General features: G+C 41.2%; 2 protein-coding genes across 2 annotated transcripts; both read left to right on the forward strand.

The window, feature by feature from the left end:
• The first annotated feature begins 7,376 nt into the window (after window positions 1–7,376).
• Window positions 7,377–8,668, forward strand: fabp4b (fatty acid binding protein 4b). Its single transcript, XM_075466659.1, has 4 exons — window positions 7,377–7,503; window positions 7,682–7,857; window positions 7,943–8,044; window positions 8,551–8,668. The coding sequence occupies exons 1-4, from the start codon at window positions 7,431–7,433 to the stop codon at window positions 8,602–8,604; spliced, it is 405 nt and encodes a 134-aa protein (XP_075322774.1). The 5' UTR covers window positions 7,377–7,430; the 3' UTR covers window positions 8,605–8,668.
• Window positions 8,669–10,505: 1,837 nt separating this feature from the next.
• LOC142380758 (protein FAM8A1-like) lies at window positions 10,506–14,624 on the forward strand. The gene is made up of 5 exons (XM_075466660.1): window positions 10,506–10,983; window positions 11,881–12,001; window positions 12,100–12,223; window positions 12,347–12,486; window positions 12,591–14,624. Exons 1-5 carry the CDS (start codon window positions 10,521–10,523, stop codon window positions 12,733–12,735), a joined length of 993 nt encoding a protein of 330 aa, XP_075322775.1. The 5' UTR covers window positions 10,506–10,520; the 3' UTR covers window positions 12,736–14,624.
• The last annotated feature ends 211 nt before the right edge of the window (window positions 14,625–14,835 follow it).

Here is a 14,835-nt window from a genome sequence, read left to right on the forward strand (position 1 = left end):
GTGATTGAGGGTGTGTGAGTGTGTTAAGGAGGTGCTGTTTCCCACAACCCTGATCTAATTCCGTGGTAACTCAATCTCCGTGTGAGCGCTTCCCGGCGAGTGTTCTCCCACCCGTCGACAATCTCTCCCTGGCTGGCTGAGTGTGTCTGACGGAGGCCGGCTCAGTCCCCACGGGGCCCCCTCCCCCTCTTGCACCTCCTGCCTCCGTACTACCCAGCCTCCCATCAGGATTGATTTACTGTGTCAACCGTTGTGGCTGTCGGCAGCAGCGACGCTCACAGCCGGGCCAGCATCCTGTGTGCACACCATCCCGACATCTCATACCTGCCACTCAACAACTGCTGCAGTGGTGTTCGCATATGTGGGTGTGGTGAGGAGGGAGGTGATCAGGGAGGCATTTGTACAAGTGAGATAATTTCCTTGATCATGTTTTAACATGATTAATGTTTCAACTTTGCTGCATGTATACCTGAGGAATGGCATTATGTAAGGTAGAGAAAATGCCACCCATGCTGGTCCTAAATAGACCATCCAACTGGGGGAAATGTCTCCCAGACAGCCTGCGTACAACAATGTTATCCTATGGGCCACAGCTTCCTGTCTGTCCCTTCTCGCTCCAGTCAGCACCCAGGCGCTATATTGGGCAGGGACCACACCAGGCCTGAGACCCATTCCCACCTTCTGACCGTAATACACCCGCCTTCTCATTCTTTACTTTCCTGCCTTTGTTGGCATCTACTCTACTTGTGCTTTTTGGATAGGTAAAGCCAAGGAGGATATGTTGACTTCCTTGTTTCTTTGTTTAGCCAAAGGTTTGTTTCTTTTTTCTTTTTTTTTTTCCACAGGCAGCTTCTCAGGTCATCACACTGACACCAGCATCTTAGTGCCAGCTGCCCGTTATAGGAGACAAATACAAAGCATGAACAGCATTTATGCCTTTTTTTTTTTTCTTTTTTTTTTTTTTACAATAAAGGTGCAAACATCTTTTTGTGCGCAAGGTTTACCAGTACGCTGCCCATTACCAGTTAACTTATGCAAGTTCACAATAGTGGGAAGGCAGATCACAAGACTGGTTCCCAAATAAGCGCAACAGGAGACAGCACGTGATGTCCTCTCAGAGAAAGGAGGACCATAGAGCAAACTACTTTTAAGGCCACACATTGTGCTGCCACAGGAAAAACATTGTTTGCATATCAATGGAGTGTGTGTAAGAGTGTGTTTTTGTATGTGTGTGTTAGGGGATTTCAGGCTTTAATTGAAATGTATCCCCTGGTTTAACATCACATAGAGAATATCACAGGCGCTGACCATGTGAGTCATTTGTCAAGCTGTAGAGGATGATGTAGAACGTGTGTGCACGAGGTCGTTCACGGCGTGACCAATTACTACCAGTTTCAGAACAAGTCTGGCCGAATGCTGCGAGTAACTCTTTATAATTTCTCCAACAACGAGGCCCAAATTATTTTGTGTGTGTGTCTGTGCAGTTGTCTTATTTGCATGTGCCATTTTGAAAGAAAATTAGAATTAGTAACGAGTATAACCACTAGTATTTTTAGACAGAGTAAAGAAACTAAAAGCGCCAATTTATGCTACCACAAGTTTGTAAAAAAAAAATTCTGTCTTTTGAGAGTCGGCATCTTTCCCAGTGGATGCTCTGTGTCAGCTGTCTGCTGTGCAGTAAAGTACTGCTTTCCCAAGCTCTGACCTGTGGGAAAATCTGTTGTGGCCAGTAATTGATTCCGCCCTGCCAGCCCCATTACTCTCCACTGCAGTCAAACTGCCAGTGATCTGCAGAAAGCCTGTTAGCACAGCCCCTTTACTCTTTCCTTCTCTCTCCACACTCACACAAACATGCACCAGATTCCCAGCAAGGCCTAATGTTAGTTTCATCATTATTTTTTCTCTGCAGATTTTCTCCTATGTTATTTTCCCCCTGTTTATAACACAACCCCAATACCAAAAAAAGCTGGGACGCCGTGTTAAATGTAAATAAAAACAGAAAATGTAATGATTTGCAAATCTTATAAACCAATTATTAAATTTACGATCAAAAACAGAAAACATCAAATGCTGAAAGTGAGACATTTTATTATTTCATGAAAATTGTTGGTTAATTTTTTTTAAATCGACGGCAGCAAAAGTTGGGACGGGGCAATAAAAGGCTGAAACAGGAAGAATTGATTAAATGAAACAGTTGGACGAACGTGTTATAACTAATCAGGGTAATTTTCAACAGGTCAGTCACATAGTTTGGTACAAGAAGAGCATCTTCAGGAGGCAGAGTCTCTCAGAACAGCACAGCTTCATGGTAGTAGAGTCTGGGTGCTGCCTGTAGTTCAAATCTATCACCAAGATTTGGCACGTCTTTAATTCAAAATATGACAGGGAAGACCCAGAATGGTTGTGCTGCTAAAATCATATAGCAGATAAAAATGGCATAACATTCTGCTCCCAAAGGTCCAGCCTCTGGTCTCCTCAGTTCCCAGCTGTATAAAGACTGTTGTTAAGAGATAAGGCAAAGCAACACAATGGTAAACGACGCCCAGCATTTCTTGACATCGCCATCAAATTTGAGATGAGCTATTATCTTTGTTCTGTTGTGACAAATGAAATGTTTGGTTTGTGATATTTGCAAATGATTGCATTCTGTTTTTACTTACATTTTACACAGCGTATGAATCTTTTTGGAATTTAGTTTTTTTTTTGCGTGTCATCATGTTGTCCAAGTGATTGCATAGAGACTGTGCACCATTTCCTTTTGGTTTTAGCAGCCTGTGTTAAAAATCACATTGTTACACACAATCTATATGTCATTTGAAGTTACTGAGAATTTGAATTGTTGTAAGGTTCGAGAGCATACGACAGGGAGACGGTTAATAATATTTATGTACTGCATTGAAAAGAATGAATGTGTTGAGAGCAGCACGGAAAATCTCCCTGCGTGTGCAACCCCTCCCTCAAAGTTAGTCATGAAATATTAAGTGCAGTCATCTGCTGAGATGGTTGAGTTGCTTGTCACTGCCTAACATGTACCACATGTCTAAATAAAAGTAAGCACTCCCCCTTCCAATTAATCTTCAATTAGCTGCTCTGTGCCTTTGCATCTGTGTTCCTCAGTCTTGTACCAGCAGGTGTGTGTGTGTGCGTGTGTGTGTGTGTGTGTGTATTGTCAGGCTACAGTGAGAGGACAAAAGCATGTTTTCTCACACATTGTATACTGACATGATGACTGTAACTTCTGCTCAAACTGTTCCCATGGCAACACTTTGAACCCAGCCTATTTTAAGCTTTAGTAGAATAAGAGACATAGAAAATAATCACTCCTTGTGAGATGCAGACAGACATGAGTGGCCTCCAGCCGAGTGATTTATCAGGGATTCTCATGACTCTGGCAGGCTTTATATAACTACCAGCTGAGGGATGCACTTTCCCATATTGTACGGGGTCAGGAGGCCACCCTCAAAGCACTGTGGCAGTTGTTTTTCACACAAGAATTCCTTCCCACTGTCTGGTGATCTAAGAGAGCATAAAAGAGGAGTGCAGAACTGTACACTATGCATCACTTTAGCTCCTGGTGAACCCTCCACCCACTGCACTCTGCACCCAGTGATTGTACCCGATGAACAGCTCTTTCCCTGCATTGGCAGAACAAGCCGCTTCTCTGTGAGAAGCCCCCCCCCCCCCCCCCCCCCCCGACTCTCCCCCTCTAGCCCCGCTGTCGGTGTGCTGCAAACCAGAAGCCAGGGGCGCAGGGAGCGTGTGGGATGAAGGGATGAGAGGGAAGATCAAAGCAGAAAGCATGAAAAAGCTCAAAGCACACAAGCAAGAGGCACCTCCCTGACCTCTACACGCACGCACACACACACACACACACACACAGTCGCTCTTCATCCTGGCTGCACAGAATGGCCGGCGCCCACCCTCTGGTTACCCCAGCAGCCGTGAAAAAAGGCACAGAGAAGAGGGCACAGCGCACAGGTCGTGTGAGCCTTTTAGCAGATGCTTTGGACCTGCTGGGGAGCCTGACCTGACGTGATGCCCCCTGCTGGTGCCAGAGGTGTGGCACACACCTGCTCCATGTCACTCCACAAAACGTGGAGCAGATCTTGTTGTTGTTTATTTCACAAGTTATTGTTTTGATGAAAGTGCAGCAAGCTTTTTTAAACATAAATTTGATTTCCTTAGGGTAGTTACGTATGAATTAAGTGGGGTTTTTACTGTTTTTTTGTGAAAATCTGAAATGACGAGAGATGTCAGTTGAAAAAGTTCCTAAAGAAAATGTTGACTTGTTTAATTAATCAAAAGTTTCTGGATGTTTGATTAAAAAGAGATATTAAATATCTGTGGGAATTGTTTAAAAAAGTAAACAGATTATGATCATTTCTGCTACAATACATGACAGGAACAGCTAAAACCTTGAATTTGTCCCCTACCTCAGGCACAGACTTGACGGAACTGAGAGCACAGTAGAAAGAGTGGAAACAATAAAAATAATCCTCAAACATAAAGGGAAAGTGAAAATGAATTTCATTATCTGGATTTATATAGTGGTGAATTGAATGTATTGTATCTTCTTTTTAAAAAAACAAACACATTTGTAGCCTTTGAAGCACATGCCCTCTGCTAGATTCTCACACACTGTCAGATCGATTTCAACACGATCAGCTGTGACCTGTGACATTTTACCTGATGCCATATGAAGTTCTGGTTTACAACAAGCCAAGTTAGACTTGCAAGCTCCTCCTTGGCCCTGAGGATCGCCTCTCCATTATTCATGAGTGATCAGGTTGGACCCTGGGAACAAGCTGAACGAGGCCCTGTGTCAATACGTAACACTGGCCACCACAATGGGCTCTGCCTCCAACTACACTGTTGACAGACACCAACACAAAGGAGCTGAAAGGGGTCCCCCTCCGTTCTCACACACACTGAAGAATGAGTCAGTGTGCTGCCGCTCAGAGCTGTGTTTGTACAGTATATACAGCTTTTGTTCATGGCCACTGTTCTCCCATCAATGGGGGCTGAAGTGTTGATGAAAACCAGAAGGAAGGGACTTCTCTGTGGATGCCAAAGCGAGTTCAGGTTCATTAGACAGGCTCTTCGCCTGCTGGATGGCACCTGTATGTACACAGAGAAACCCCAGCTGACAGAACAACAAGTAATCGGCTTACTGAATTGGTAAACAACATTCCATGATAGGCTATGATACAGCCCGACTTCTTTGACTATCATATCATTACTAGCTGTCATTGAAAGTAATCAATTATTGATGTATGGGGACCATGAAATCAAATACTGAAGCCACGTGACAGTCTCATTGATGTCATTCTATTCTCCATGCATTGATTTCACGTTGTCCGCTTACATATAGATGGCCACTTTTCCATTATACATAAAGAAAATATCTACCCTGATGAAAACATGAAAGTGATTCCCACGTGTCTTATAACCACACTCTCAGGACTAGATACATGACATTACATTATGATGACTCTAAAAGCAAATGTCTTTTTTTTCCTATACCAGATTTTTCTATACCAGAGTAAATCGGAGGAAATGGGCTTGAGTCACCCATATTCCCTGACAGCAGCTCTGTCATTGATACCTTAAGACCAAGAAATTCTGTTTTAACTCCAGAAAGATACCTATCACTCAACGTCAGTTTTGCTCATCATTGACAATTACTTGTTGCAGATACTTTCCCCATTTGTGCGGATTTTAACAACTTTTCTTAACCGCACATCGAGTGTTTTTCTGCTCCCAAATCATGTCTGACAGCCTTTTTCAGTTCGTGAAAGAAGCTGTTAAACTAATGAAAGGTGGGAGGTGGCGGCAGGATGAAACAACTCAATCCTACTGCGTAAATATGTCACAGTATTGGATTTGAGCATCTCTTATCATCTCTTTCATATTCTTTTCCACTTTGATCTCCTTTAGGTATTCATCAGCAGCACTCATGAATAGTGTCAACTCAATGAAGAATTAAAATATTTCTCTTTATTTTGTTGTTTCATGAACAAAATGATAGAACTTGCATAACACAGGCCTCCACAAAAGTGGTCTAAAAAGAATTTATAAGCAGTATTTATCTATTTCATCTGTTCATTTTACACATACCTAATCCACTAAAATGTCCTCTGTAAAGGTTTGAGACTCCTTGAGTTGGAACCTGTTCTTATGCTTTCTTTGAAATGCAACCTTAACACACATGCCAACAGGTATGTTTTGTGTATATTTTTGGTTGTTTTTGTTTTGAATATGGGTCTATTTGTGAGTATATTTTGACATAAAGATATTCTAAACCCAGAAACCTGACGAAATGAGACAGCAAAACATTGGAAATATAGATTCATCAGGAAGACTGTGCGGGAGCTCTTTTATTTGATTTTCATGTTGCTCTTTTAAACAAAAAAACATTATAAATGATTTTCAACTAACATACACAATAAGAGAACAGTGGTAAAGCTTCCACAAATGTCCTAACTTGTAGTTTACAACTGAAACCACTGGTGGGCAGTGCATGGCAGTTTAATTCAGAGACATCTCCATGTACGCCTCTGGTTTAATTACTTTCCAATATTGTAAATAAATCGCAAATCTATTTTGGTTGTTCATTTTATATATATATGTTTAGGCGTATATAAAACTTTGTCTACGCATTCAAATAAGTGGCAAACTTTCAGGTTTCATTTGCAAAAGTCAATTTCAACACTTCAGAGTCTGTGGAGTCCACAGAGCGTACCGTAAAAAAAAAAGCCAAAAGAAGTACATGAACAGCTTCTCACAAGGCGCCATCTACTGGTTATAATTAAAATCATGAATACACTTTTGAAGAAAAATTTGAAAAGCCAGTTTTAGTGGGTACACTTTGCATTTGAAAAAAACAATACTTCCCCCTTTTGAGCAATGACTTCTACTGAGGACACACAAAACCCTATTCCTCATATGCTAACCTAATTTCAATCTAATTATTTTTGCCTGTTTCATCAAAAGTTGAATAATCTATATTTGCACGACTAAGACTATTACTGCATGCCAGAGCCTTAATGATCTTTCTTGTTCAATAAAGATAAGAATATTAATTTTCACCGGATCATTCAGGGCTACTTTCAACCACACACAAATCAGGTGATCTTATTGCAACATTTTGAACCCCCCTAATTAACGCTGAAGTCAGTAAACCCAGGCCAAACGCACACATTTCCCTCTGATCAAACGCAGAATCAGAACCAGATTTGAAGACACGCCTCCTAATCGCCTTATGTCCATGGCAACGTCAGAACCCGTTGATGATTGGTAACCCCGAGTCATGCACGCGCTCGCTCAGACTTCAAATAGCAAAATGAGTTGTGCTTTTCTGAGCTTTTCTGAGCTTTCACCACTGGAACAGCTGGGGTTCGTGCAGAAAACTGAGCGCCACTTTCACCGTCATGGTCGAGCAGTTTGTTGGAACCTGGACCTTAGTCTCCAGCGACAACTTCGATGAGTACATGAAAGCAGTCGGTATGTTGAACTTAAGTATTAATTTGATTTTAATTAATGGGGTACGATGCTAAAGCTCTCGGTGCTTTGGTGAAGGACTCTAAGCATATAAACCAAGGATATCAATTTTAGGATTAACCTTGCCTGCAGAGTTTTAATGGCAGCTGCAATTAGACACAGCATCCTCTCTTTATTGAAGGTATGAGCTTTGCCTCTCGGCAAATGGGCAACCTGGCAAAGCCTAACCTGGTGATCATCGTGGGTGCTGATGGGGTCATTACAATAAAGGCTGAGAGTACTTTCAAGACCACGTCGATAAAGTTCAAGCTGGATGAAGAGTTCGATGAGACGACGGTAGACGGCCGGAACGTAAAGGTGGGTAACCTCATTATTAACGCGCAATAATTTCCTCACAGTGTTCGATGCTGACCCTTTCTTTTCTTCAACCTTTCTTTTCAAGTCCATCTTCACTCTTGAGAATGGCAAACTTGTGCAGAAACAGACGTGGGATGGAAAGACAACGACTCTGGATCGAGAAGTTCAAGATCGAAAACTAGTAGCCGTGAGTAAAATGATCATTTATAAACAGATTGCCGAAGTGCAAATGAAATTAAATGGCAGTGTGATAAGGGAAACAATCCCACATGTATGCATTTATACAATACATGCATAGGCTGCACATTAATACATGCTCATGCATATACAGAAATCATATTATGATAACCAGAAGAGATTCAATCAATAATTTAAAAAAAAGTGTATTTTCAAAAATGATTTTAAAAGAGTGTGTGAACGTGGCGGGCCTGTTCTGCTCCAGCAAAGGTTTATCAAAGGAGACATTTTACTCATCAAACATTAAAAGCATTCATGTAAATCAGTTCTTAAAACAGTTGCATTCCAACATAGATCCACTGTTCTGTGGCTTACTGGGACGTCACTGGGAAAAAGTTCTGAGCAGCTGTCAGTCACCTGCAAATATTTTCAGATCACTTCTCTTCAGTCTTTTTGCAGACACTTTAAATCCAATGAAACGAGCGCTGTCTAACATTTGGTGTCTTTTCTCGACAGCGTTGTGCCATGGACGATGTCGTTGCGGTGAGGACTTACGAGAAGGCGGCATAGCCCTTTTTGATTTGTGCCTTGACCAGTGGTCATCAAAATGAATGCAGTGGGTTTGTTGAAAAACATGCCAATAAAGTTTTAACTATGATACTTCAGTCTGTTCACTGGTGTTTTATGAACATAGGCCTAACTCTGCCTTCCTTTGGGTTCACATTTCAAACTGATTCAACTGATTCAAAGTGCCTGCTTGCTATTTCATAATGAACTGAAGGACAATTTGGTTTGTGTTGGCAGAACTTTTATAATTGAAGACACTTTCAGGTGTCGTTTGTGGAAAAAAGAAAATCGTAGTAGAGCACAATAAGCTCTGGTATATATTTAAATTACTTTCAAAGCTAAACTAATCGGCTGCAGCACTAGGCCAATGAGCACTGACCTAATTTTGAACTACTTTCATGACTCTGAGTCTAATGCCTCTTCAGGGTTTATAGACTGGCACCATGGCCGGCTGCCAATTTTAAAAAATGTGTTTTTTTTTCTTAAATCCATTTAATTACTCTGATGGAAAGTGGAAGTGATCTGATTGGTTGAAACACTTCAAACTTTAAAAAAACTAAAAAAACTGGAGGTGTACAAAGGCCTTTTGTTGCAACATGCAGCCCTTATGACAAAGATGTGAGTGAATGGGGAGGTTTGAGGCCAAATCCCTGCTTGGGGTTTGTGCTGTGACCCCAGTTTGTACCAGGTCTCTTGCAGTCGATGCACAGATGTAGAGTTCAAGCAAGTGCACATAATTTGTTTTAATTAGGGCTCTTTGGAGCAGTAGGTTGAAGCATAAATCCTCAAAGATTTCCAGGCTGCAGAGGAATGCTTGTGACCCCAGGTGGTTCTCAAGCAAAAGCGGGTGCTGTGTTGTACAAGATCACGCCACAAGCATGTTAGGTGTTTCGAGAACATGACAAGCACCTTTTATAATTCAGTAAACCAAATTTAAGCCAGTTTCAGTGGTGAATTTGTCAATATACTCAACGGGGGGATTAGTGGAGAAACCTGAGGTCTTCCCAATTAATGAAACGTTTTTTGGAAACCCTATTGTTAAGGATTAAGCCTACTTAGGGTAATGTGTGGGTGCAGGCTTTAAGAAGCAGACTTTCTTGGAAATGGCTTTACCCCCTTAAACACAATCATACCATCAGCTGATACATTCTTGCATTGTTCAAAATCGACTTAAGCGCCCCTTGATGATTATAATGCAACACAGTTAGTACATTCAAACAAGTATCGTCTTAATTATTCCATTCTTGTAAATGAGTGGTAAATCTTACTTAAAACGGATAGTCATTGTATGTATAATACATGTTAAATTATGATAAATTGTTTGAAATCTAAGAAGAATCTAAAAATATGTCTCAAACTACCTCAATGTTACCAGGACCCAGCATTATAAAGCTTCAACCAGCAAATATTTACAGAAATAAAGTATAAAAAGATGTAAGATTGGGCTACAGTAATCCTCTGCTAATACACTAATCTCTAAATAAGTTATTAATTACAAATTGAGATCAGTATATTCAAACAAATCCGGAGGTAACAATATGAAATCCATTGCTGCATTACTTTAGAATTTGAACTATTACATAATTTGAACTTGAACACCTCAAATGATGTAATAACCCTGCAATTTCTGTGTTGTAGAAATGCTGAACCCTAGTGGCTGATTGTTGTAACAGCAGGCTATGTTTGGACGATACCACTTTGTCACGATAAGAGGGGGGTCACATTCTGCTGTGAAACAGGCAGTGGTTTCGTGAGAGTATGTTTGTTTTAATTATTGTTAATAGTAATACAAGCTGTTTAAAAATACCTTTTGTAGTCAACAATCATATTTAATCAGAGCTGAATTCTGCTCCAGTTTTGTTTTCCACCACATGAACTGACCCCGAGTTACGTCCGCACGTAGCGCAGCGCCTTGAAACATGGCTGACAAAGAAAACACAGTAATGGAAGTCGATAAGGGAAAGAATAAACCTTTTGATAAACAAGTTAAGCCACTGCTCGACAATGTTACCCAAAGAACAGACAACAAGAGCAGTCCAGAAGGCAAGACAGACCCCGGTGAAAGCCGTGCCACGGCGGAATACTGCGAGAAGCTGCAGGCATGGATGTGGCAGTACTACAATGGATATTTGAACTGGCAAAGCTGGCTGGCAGCGTCAGCCATGTCCTGCCCTTATTATTTACAGCCATCCAGCGGGACCACTGTTGATTTCAACTCCCAGAACTGGTACAACAGTCCGTTTGGTCTTCCGCTGTCGCCTTACTCAGCTGCGGTCACCTCCCCGGGCAGCCGTGTAGGAGAAGCCATCGCCGGGGCTGCAGTGGCCGCTCAGCCGCAGCAGCTGCAGCCGCTTCAAGGGAATGGAAATGCCCAGAGACCAGGTAAAGCTGACGGTTTGTGTTGACTGCTTAGCGGTCTCCTGGTTGTCAAAGTATTAGTGTACACCTAAAAAGCATACGGACGCTCCCCTTCCATATACATAAAATATAAATTTATATTCTGGTTTTGTCTGTTTTATAGTATGGGCCAAACCTTTTTTTTAATCTATACCAAAAAAATCCCTCATTAGACTTTGTTACAGAGAACATATTTCAATCATCTGCCAGAAGAATCCCTTCTTCGCTTGCATGCTTTTTACATACACCTTTCCATTCATCCCAAAACAGATTAGCGGCAATGAGTTATGAAAATCAAAAAACCAGAGGCCCTGAACATATCCAGAGAAGTGGCCAGCTTTCAGGTGCAACTCCTGGGACACAGTTAGGGGCTCTGTGCTTTGCTTAGTGGCACTTCAGTCCAGAATGGTCATGGAGCAGGACAACACTGCAAAAGGTGCATACAAAACATTGTCTGAAGATTTGCTTATGCTCTAAAACATAAACCCACTCACTGAAGCTTTCACTATCATAGATCTAAAAATGTACAACCCTCTCTGTATCATCTTAACATTGTGGATCACCTTGTTTTTTTTGTTTTTTTTATGTCAGCGGCTATAAAATGTGTCATCAGTACTTTGGAGTTGCTTTTTCTCAACACAGCTCAAAATAAATGTTAAACAAAGTGGGGTAATTACAGGGACTGGGTCTCAGAATTTGCTGTTGCTCCTGCTGCAAACGGGCCTCGTCACACATTACAGGAGACGCTCTTGTTGCCAACTGAACTCATGTCTCCTCAGCCATATTTCAAAGATTTTGTGCAAAGCTTCCCCTGAGAAGCAGGAACGCTGTAGTCTGTATAAGGCTGGACTTGAACTTTGTCCTTGTGCTCTTTTTCACCAGGCCGGGAGTACAGCATTCCTTCACCTCTCCAACGACTGATGGCTGAGATGGTGGATTTTTTCATCTTGTTTTTCATCAAAGCGACCATTATTGTCAGTATTATGCATCTCAGCGGTATCAAGTGAGTTAATTTAGTTTACTTTACGATGGTGAGGGGAAAGTGTGTTTTTTATCCCTTTAAAAAAATCTTTCTTTCAATCTATATCTTTTGCTTTTCAGAGACGTTTCCAAGTTCGCCATGCATTTTATAGTGGAAGAAATCGATGAAGATACGTCGATGGAGGAGCTACAGAAAATGATGCTGGTTGCCCTCGTGTACCGGATATTAGTGTGTTTTTATGAGGTGAGGGGTGGCGCAAAAAGTTTGTTGTGGTAGTTGTCGAGAGTCCAGAATGCGAAATCCTCTGAGTCTAACGTGTCAACTTTTCATGATGTTAAATAAAGTCTACAACACCTTCCCACTCAGATTGTGTGCATTTGGGGAGCAGGAGGAGCCACTCCAGGGAAGTTTCTCATTGGACTCAGAGTTGTTACATGTGACTCATCAGTTCTGGTTCAGCCCAACAGGATACTTGTGGTGCCAGCAACTAACGTCTCTCTGTCAGCGTGAGTGGCAGGAGCTTATCTTTCTGAAGTTTTGTTGCACGTTAAGCCAACACAGCCTTTCATCGTGTAATCGGAACTACTATTTTCTTTGTCCTTCCTTACAGATCAACTGTCCGAGCCTTGAACAAGAACTTCTCGATCGCCTTCTTTTTCCCGGCCTTCATCACACTTCTCTTCTTCCAGCACAACAGGACTGTTTACGATATGGTCGCTGGCACAATCGTTGTCAAGCGGTCCAGGCCCAGATGACGCTGAAGTGGGCAGAAGAGTTTTCTACAATGACTCTGAACAGAGCTCAGACACTGCTATGTGCAGTAACACAGGAGAGTTTGAAACACATCAGTATCAATTATTTCAGGGTTTGGTTTCTGACACACACTGTATTCCGACATGAATATATACACATGCTGCTTTCAGTATCCGTTCCTGTGCCAAACTTCTGTTTTGAACACGGGAAGAATGATGGAGAAAGTCCCTTTTATTCACAAAACTTTGCCTTGTTTTTAATTATTAACATATTAAGGATGAATGTAAGGTATCACTCAGTATTTAAATAGCTGATTTTTGCATTTATGGGCTCTTACCTTCAGTATCTCCCTGTATTGCAAACTTGTTTCCATAAATGTTGGGACGCTGTGTCAAACGTGTGTACAACAGAATGCTATGATTGAAATATAGAAAATGCATGCTCGTGTTGAATTCGATGCCAACGACGTGTTTAAAAAAAAAAAGAAAGAAAAAAAGATCAATTGTAGTTTTAAAGCCGAAGATCTTACCGCTCTTTTGTTAAATAAAAGAAAAAGAAAAACCTACATAGTTTGTCAAACAAAATGGAAGATATACAGGTAAACAAGATCAATAAGTATAATGACAAGCACTGTTTATCCCAATTGAACCCAACCCTTAAATTTCACTTGTTCCTTAAGGGAGACAAGTGTCCCACCCACTTAACCTGACCTGTCAAGGTTTTACCGTTCTTGTATTTCATTTGAATCTCGTAATGTGCCAAATGTCCTCCCTAAAATAGGCAAGGTCTTCTCTAAGAGAGACGTCCACTGCATGCCAGCATATGCTGCTCTAAAACGTGTACATTAATCAGGTAGCACTTATGATATCTTAGCAGATGTCCACTAATCCACTATGGTTAATTTATTTTTTTTTTCCTTCCAGTTTTCCACTCAGGCCATAATAAAGTAGCTGTCAAAGTTTCTTTTGAATCCTTGCATTGCAGCTTTAAACTGGAACCGTGTTTCCTGGGGATGTTTTTTTCACAAGTCCATGCAGTGATTTCTACATCTGTCCTTAGTGCATTGTCACCTGACAATCTGAGGATTACAGCCGCCCAGTTGTCAAGCCCGTGCCTTGCATACGAAGTCTCAGAATCTTAAATTAATGCTACGTACCAAAGATGACAAAATCCCCAAATTCTTTTACAGCATCACTTTCAGAGAGGTTATTGTGAAAGAGTATTGAACCCCTCCACATCTTCTGAAACATTCAGCCTCTCTGTGATTTTCCCTTTGTAATGGGTGTATATTTGTACACCCAGTCATTCTACTGACCGGTTGCCGGTTTACCTGAATGATTGAGATCTTTCATCGGGTGTTTTTTAGGCATAACACGTCATTTCTAGTATTGCTTTGCCTTTGTTTAAACTCCTTTGAGGTGTTTTTCTGTCATCACATTGAACATGAAACGGCACTTTTTTTTTTCTTTAAATCTAAATTTCTTTATTATCTCCCAGGTATTAGTTCCAATTGAATGCAGGATTTAAATAATCTGCTGATCATTGCTTTCTCTTTTTATTCACTTAGTACACAATGTCTCAACATTTTTGGAAGTGGAGTTTTTGTTAGTATTTGTACCAGGACTTGCTATGCTCAGACGGTTTCGCTGTTGAAACGATGATGATCATCACCGTGGGAGCAATGAACAATGCCCCAGCTTGCTCGGCAGCTGAAAGGCTCTGGTTTAAGGGCACGTTCAAATGCAGTGAGTGGAAATGGATATGAAATGAATGCCACAACTGCTCTTTCCTGAGACAGAAATGTGTGTGACTGAAAAGTTGACGTAGTCATTTTTTTTAGTTCCGGACAACTGTTTCGCATTTAGGAAAATTAAATGAAACTGCCACCAAATTCCATGATTTACGGGATATCCGTGCTGTTCCGATTGTCCTTACAGTATTTTGACCCTGCTTTGGGCCATAAATGCGCCATTATTTTTTGCCTTTTGATGGAAGCATTTATCATTTTATGATAAGTGGTTTTCGTGTCAAGGAAAGAGAGGCGCTAAATGCAGGACATCCGTAAACTGCTTGACTACGGTAATCATAAGTTGTGCCTCTCA

This window comes from Odontesthes bonariensis, chromosome 5 (assembly GCF_027942865.1).
Source record: "Odontesthes bonariensis isolate fOdoBon6 chromosome 5, fOdoBon6.hap1, whole genome shotgun sequence".
NCBI classification, from domain to species: Eukaryota; Metazoa; Chordata; class Actinopteri; order Atheriniformes; family Atherinopsidae; genus Odontesthes; species Odontesthes bonariensis.

Bases quoted from the DNA above. Each gene is read 5' to 3' on its own strand.
- LOC142380758 (XM_075466660.1), top strand. From the start codon at position 10,521: ATGGCTGACAAAGAAAACACAGTAATGGAAGTCGATAAGGGAAAGAAT. The intron at 10,984-11,880 runs GTAAAGCTGACG...CTTTTTCACCAG, and splicing joins TGGAAATGCCCAGAGACCAG to GCCGGGAGTACAGCATTCCT. The intron at 12,487-12,590 runs GTGAGTGGCAGG...CCTTCCTTACAG, and splicing joins ACTAACGTCTCTCTGTCAGC to ATCAACTGTCCGAGCCTTGA.
- fabp4b (XM_075466659.1), top strand. From the start codon at position 7,431: ATGGTCGAGCAGTTTGTTGGAACCTGGACCTTAGTCTCCAGCGACAAC. The intron at 7,858-7,942 runs GTGGGTAACCTC...TTTCTTTTCAAG, and splicing joins TAGACGGCCGGAACGTAAAG to TCCATCTTCACTCTTGAGAA. The intron at 8,045-8,550 runs GTGAGTAAAATG...TTTTCTCGACAG, and splicing joins AAGATCGAAAACTAGTAGCC to CGTTGTGCCATGGACGATGT.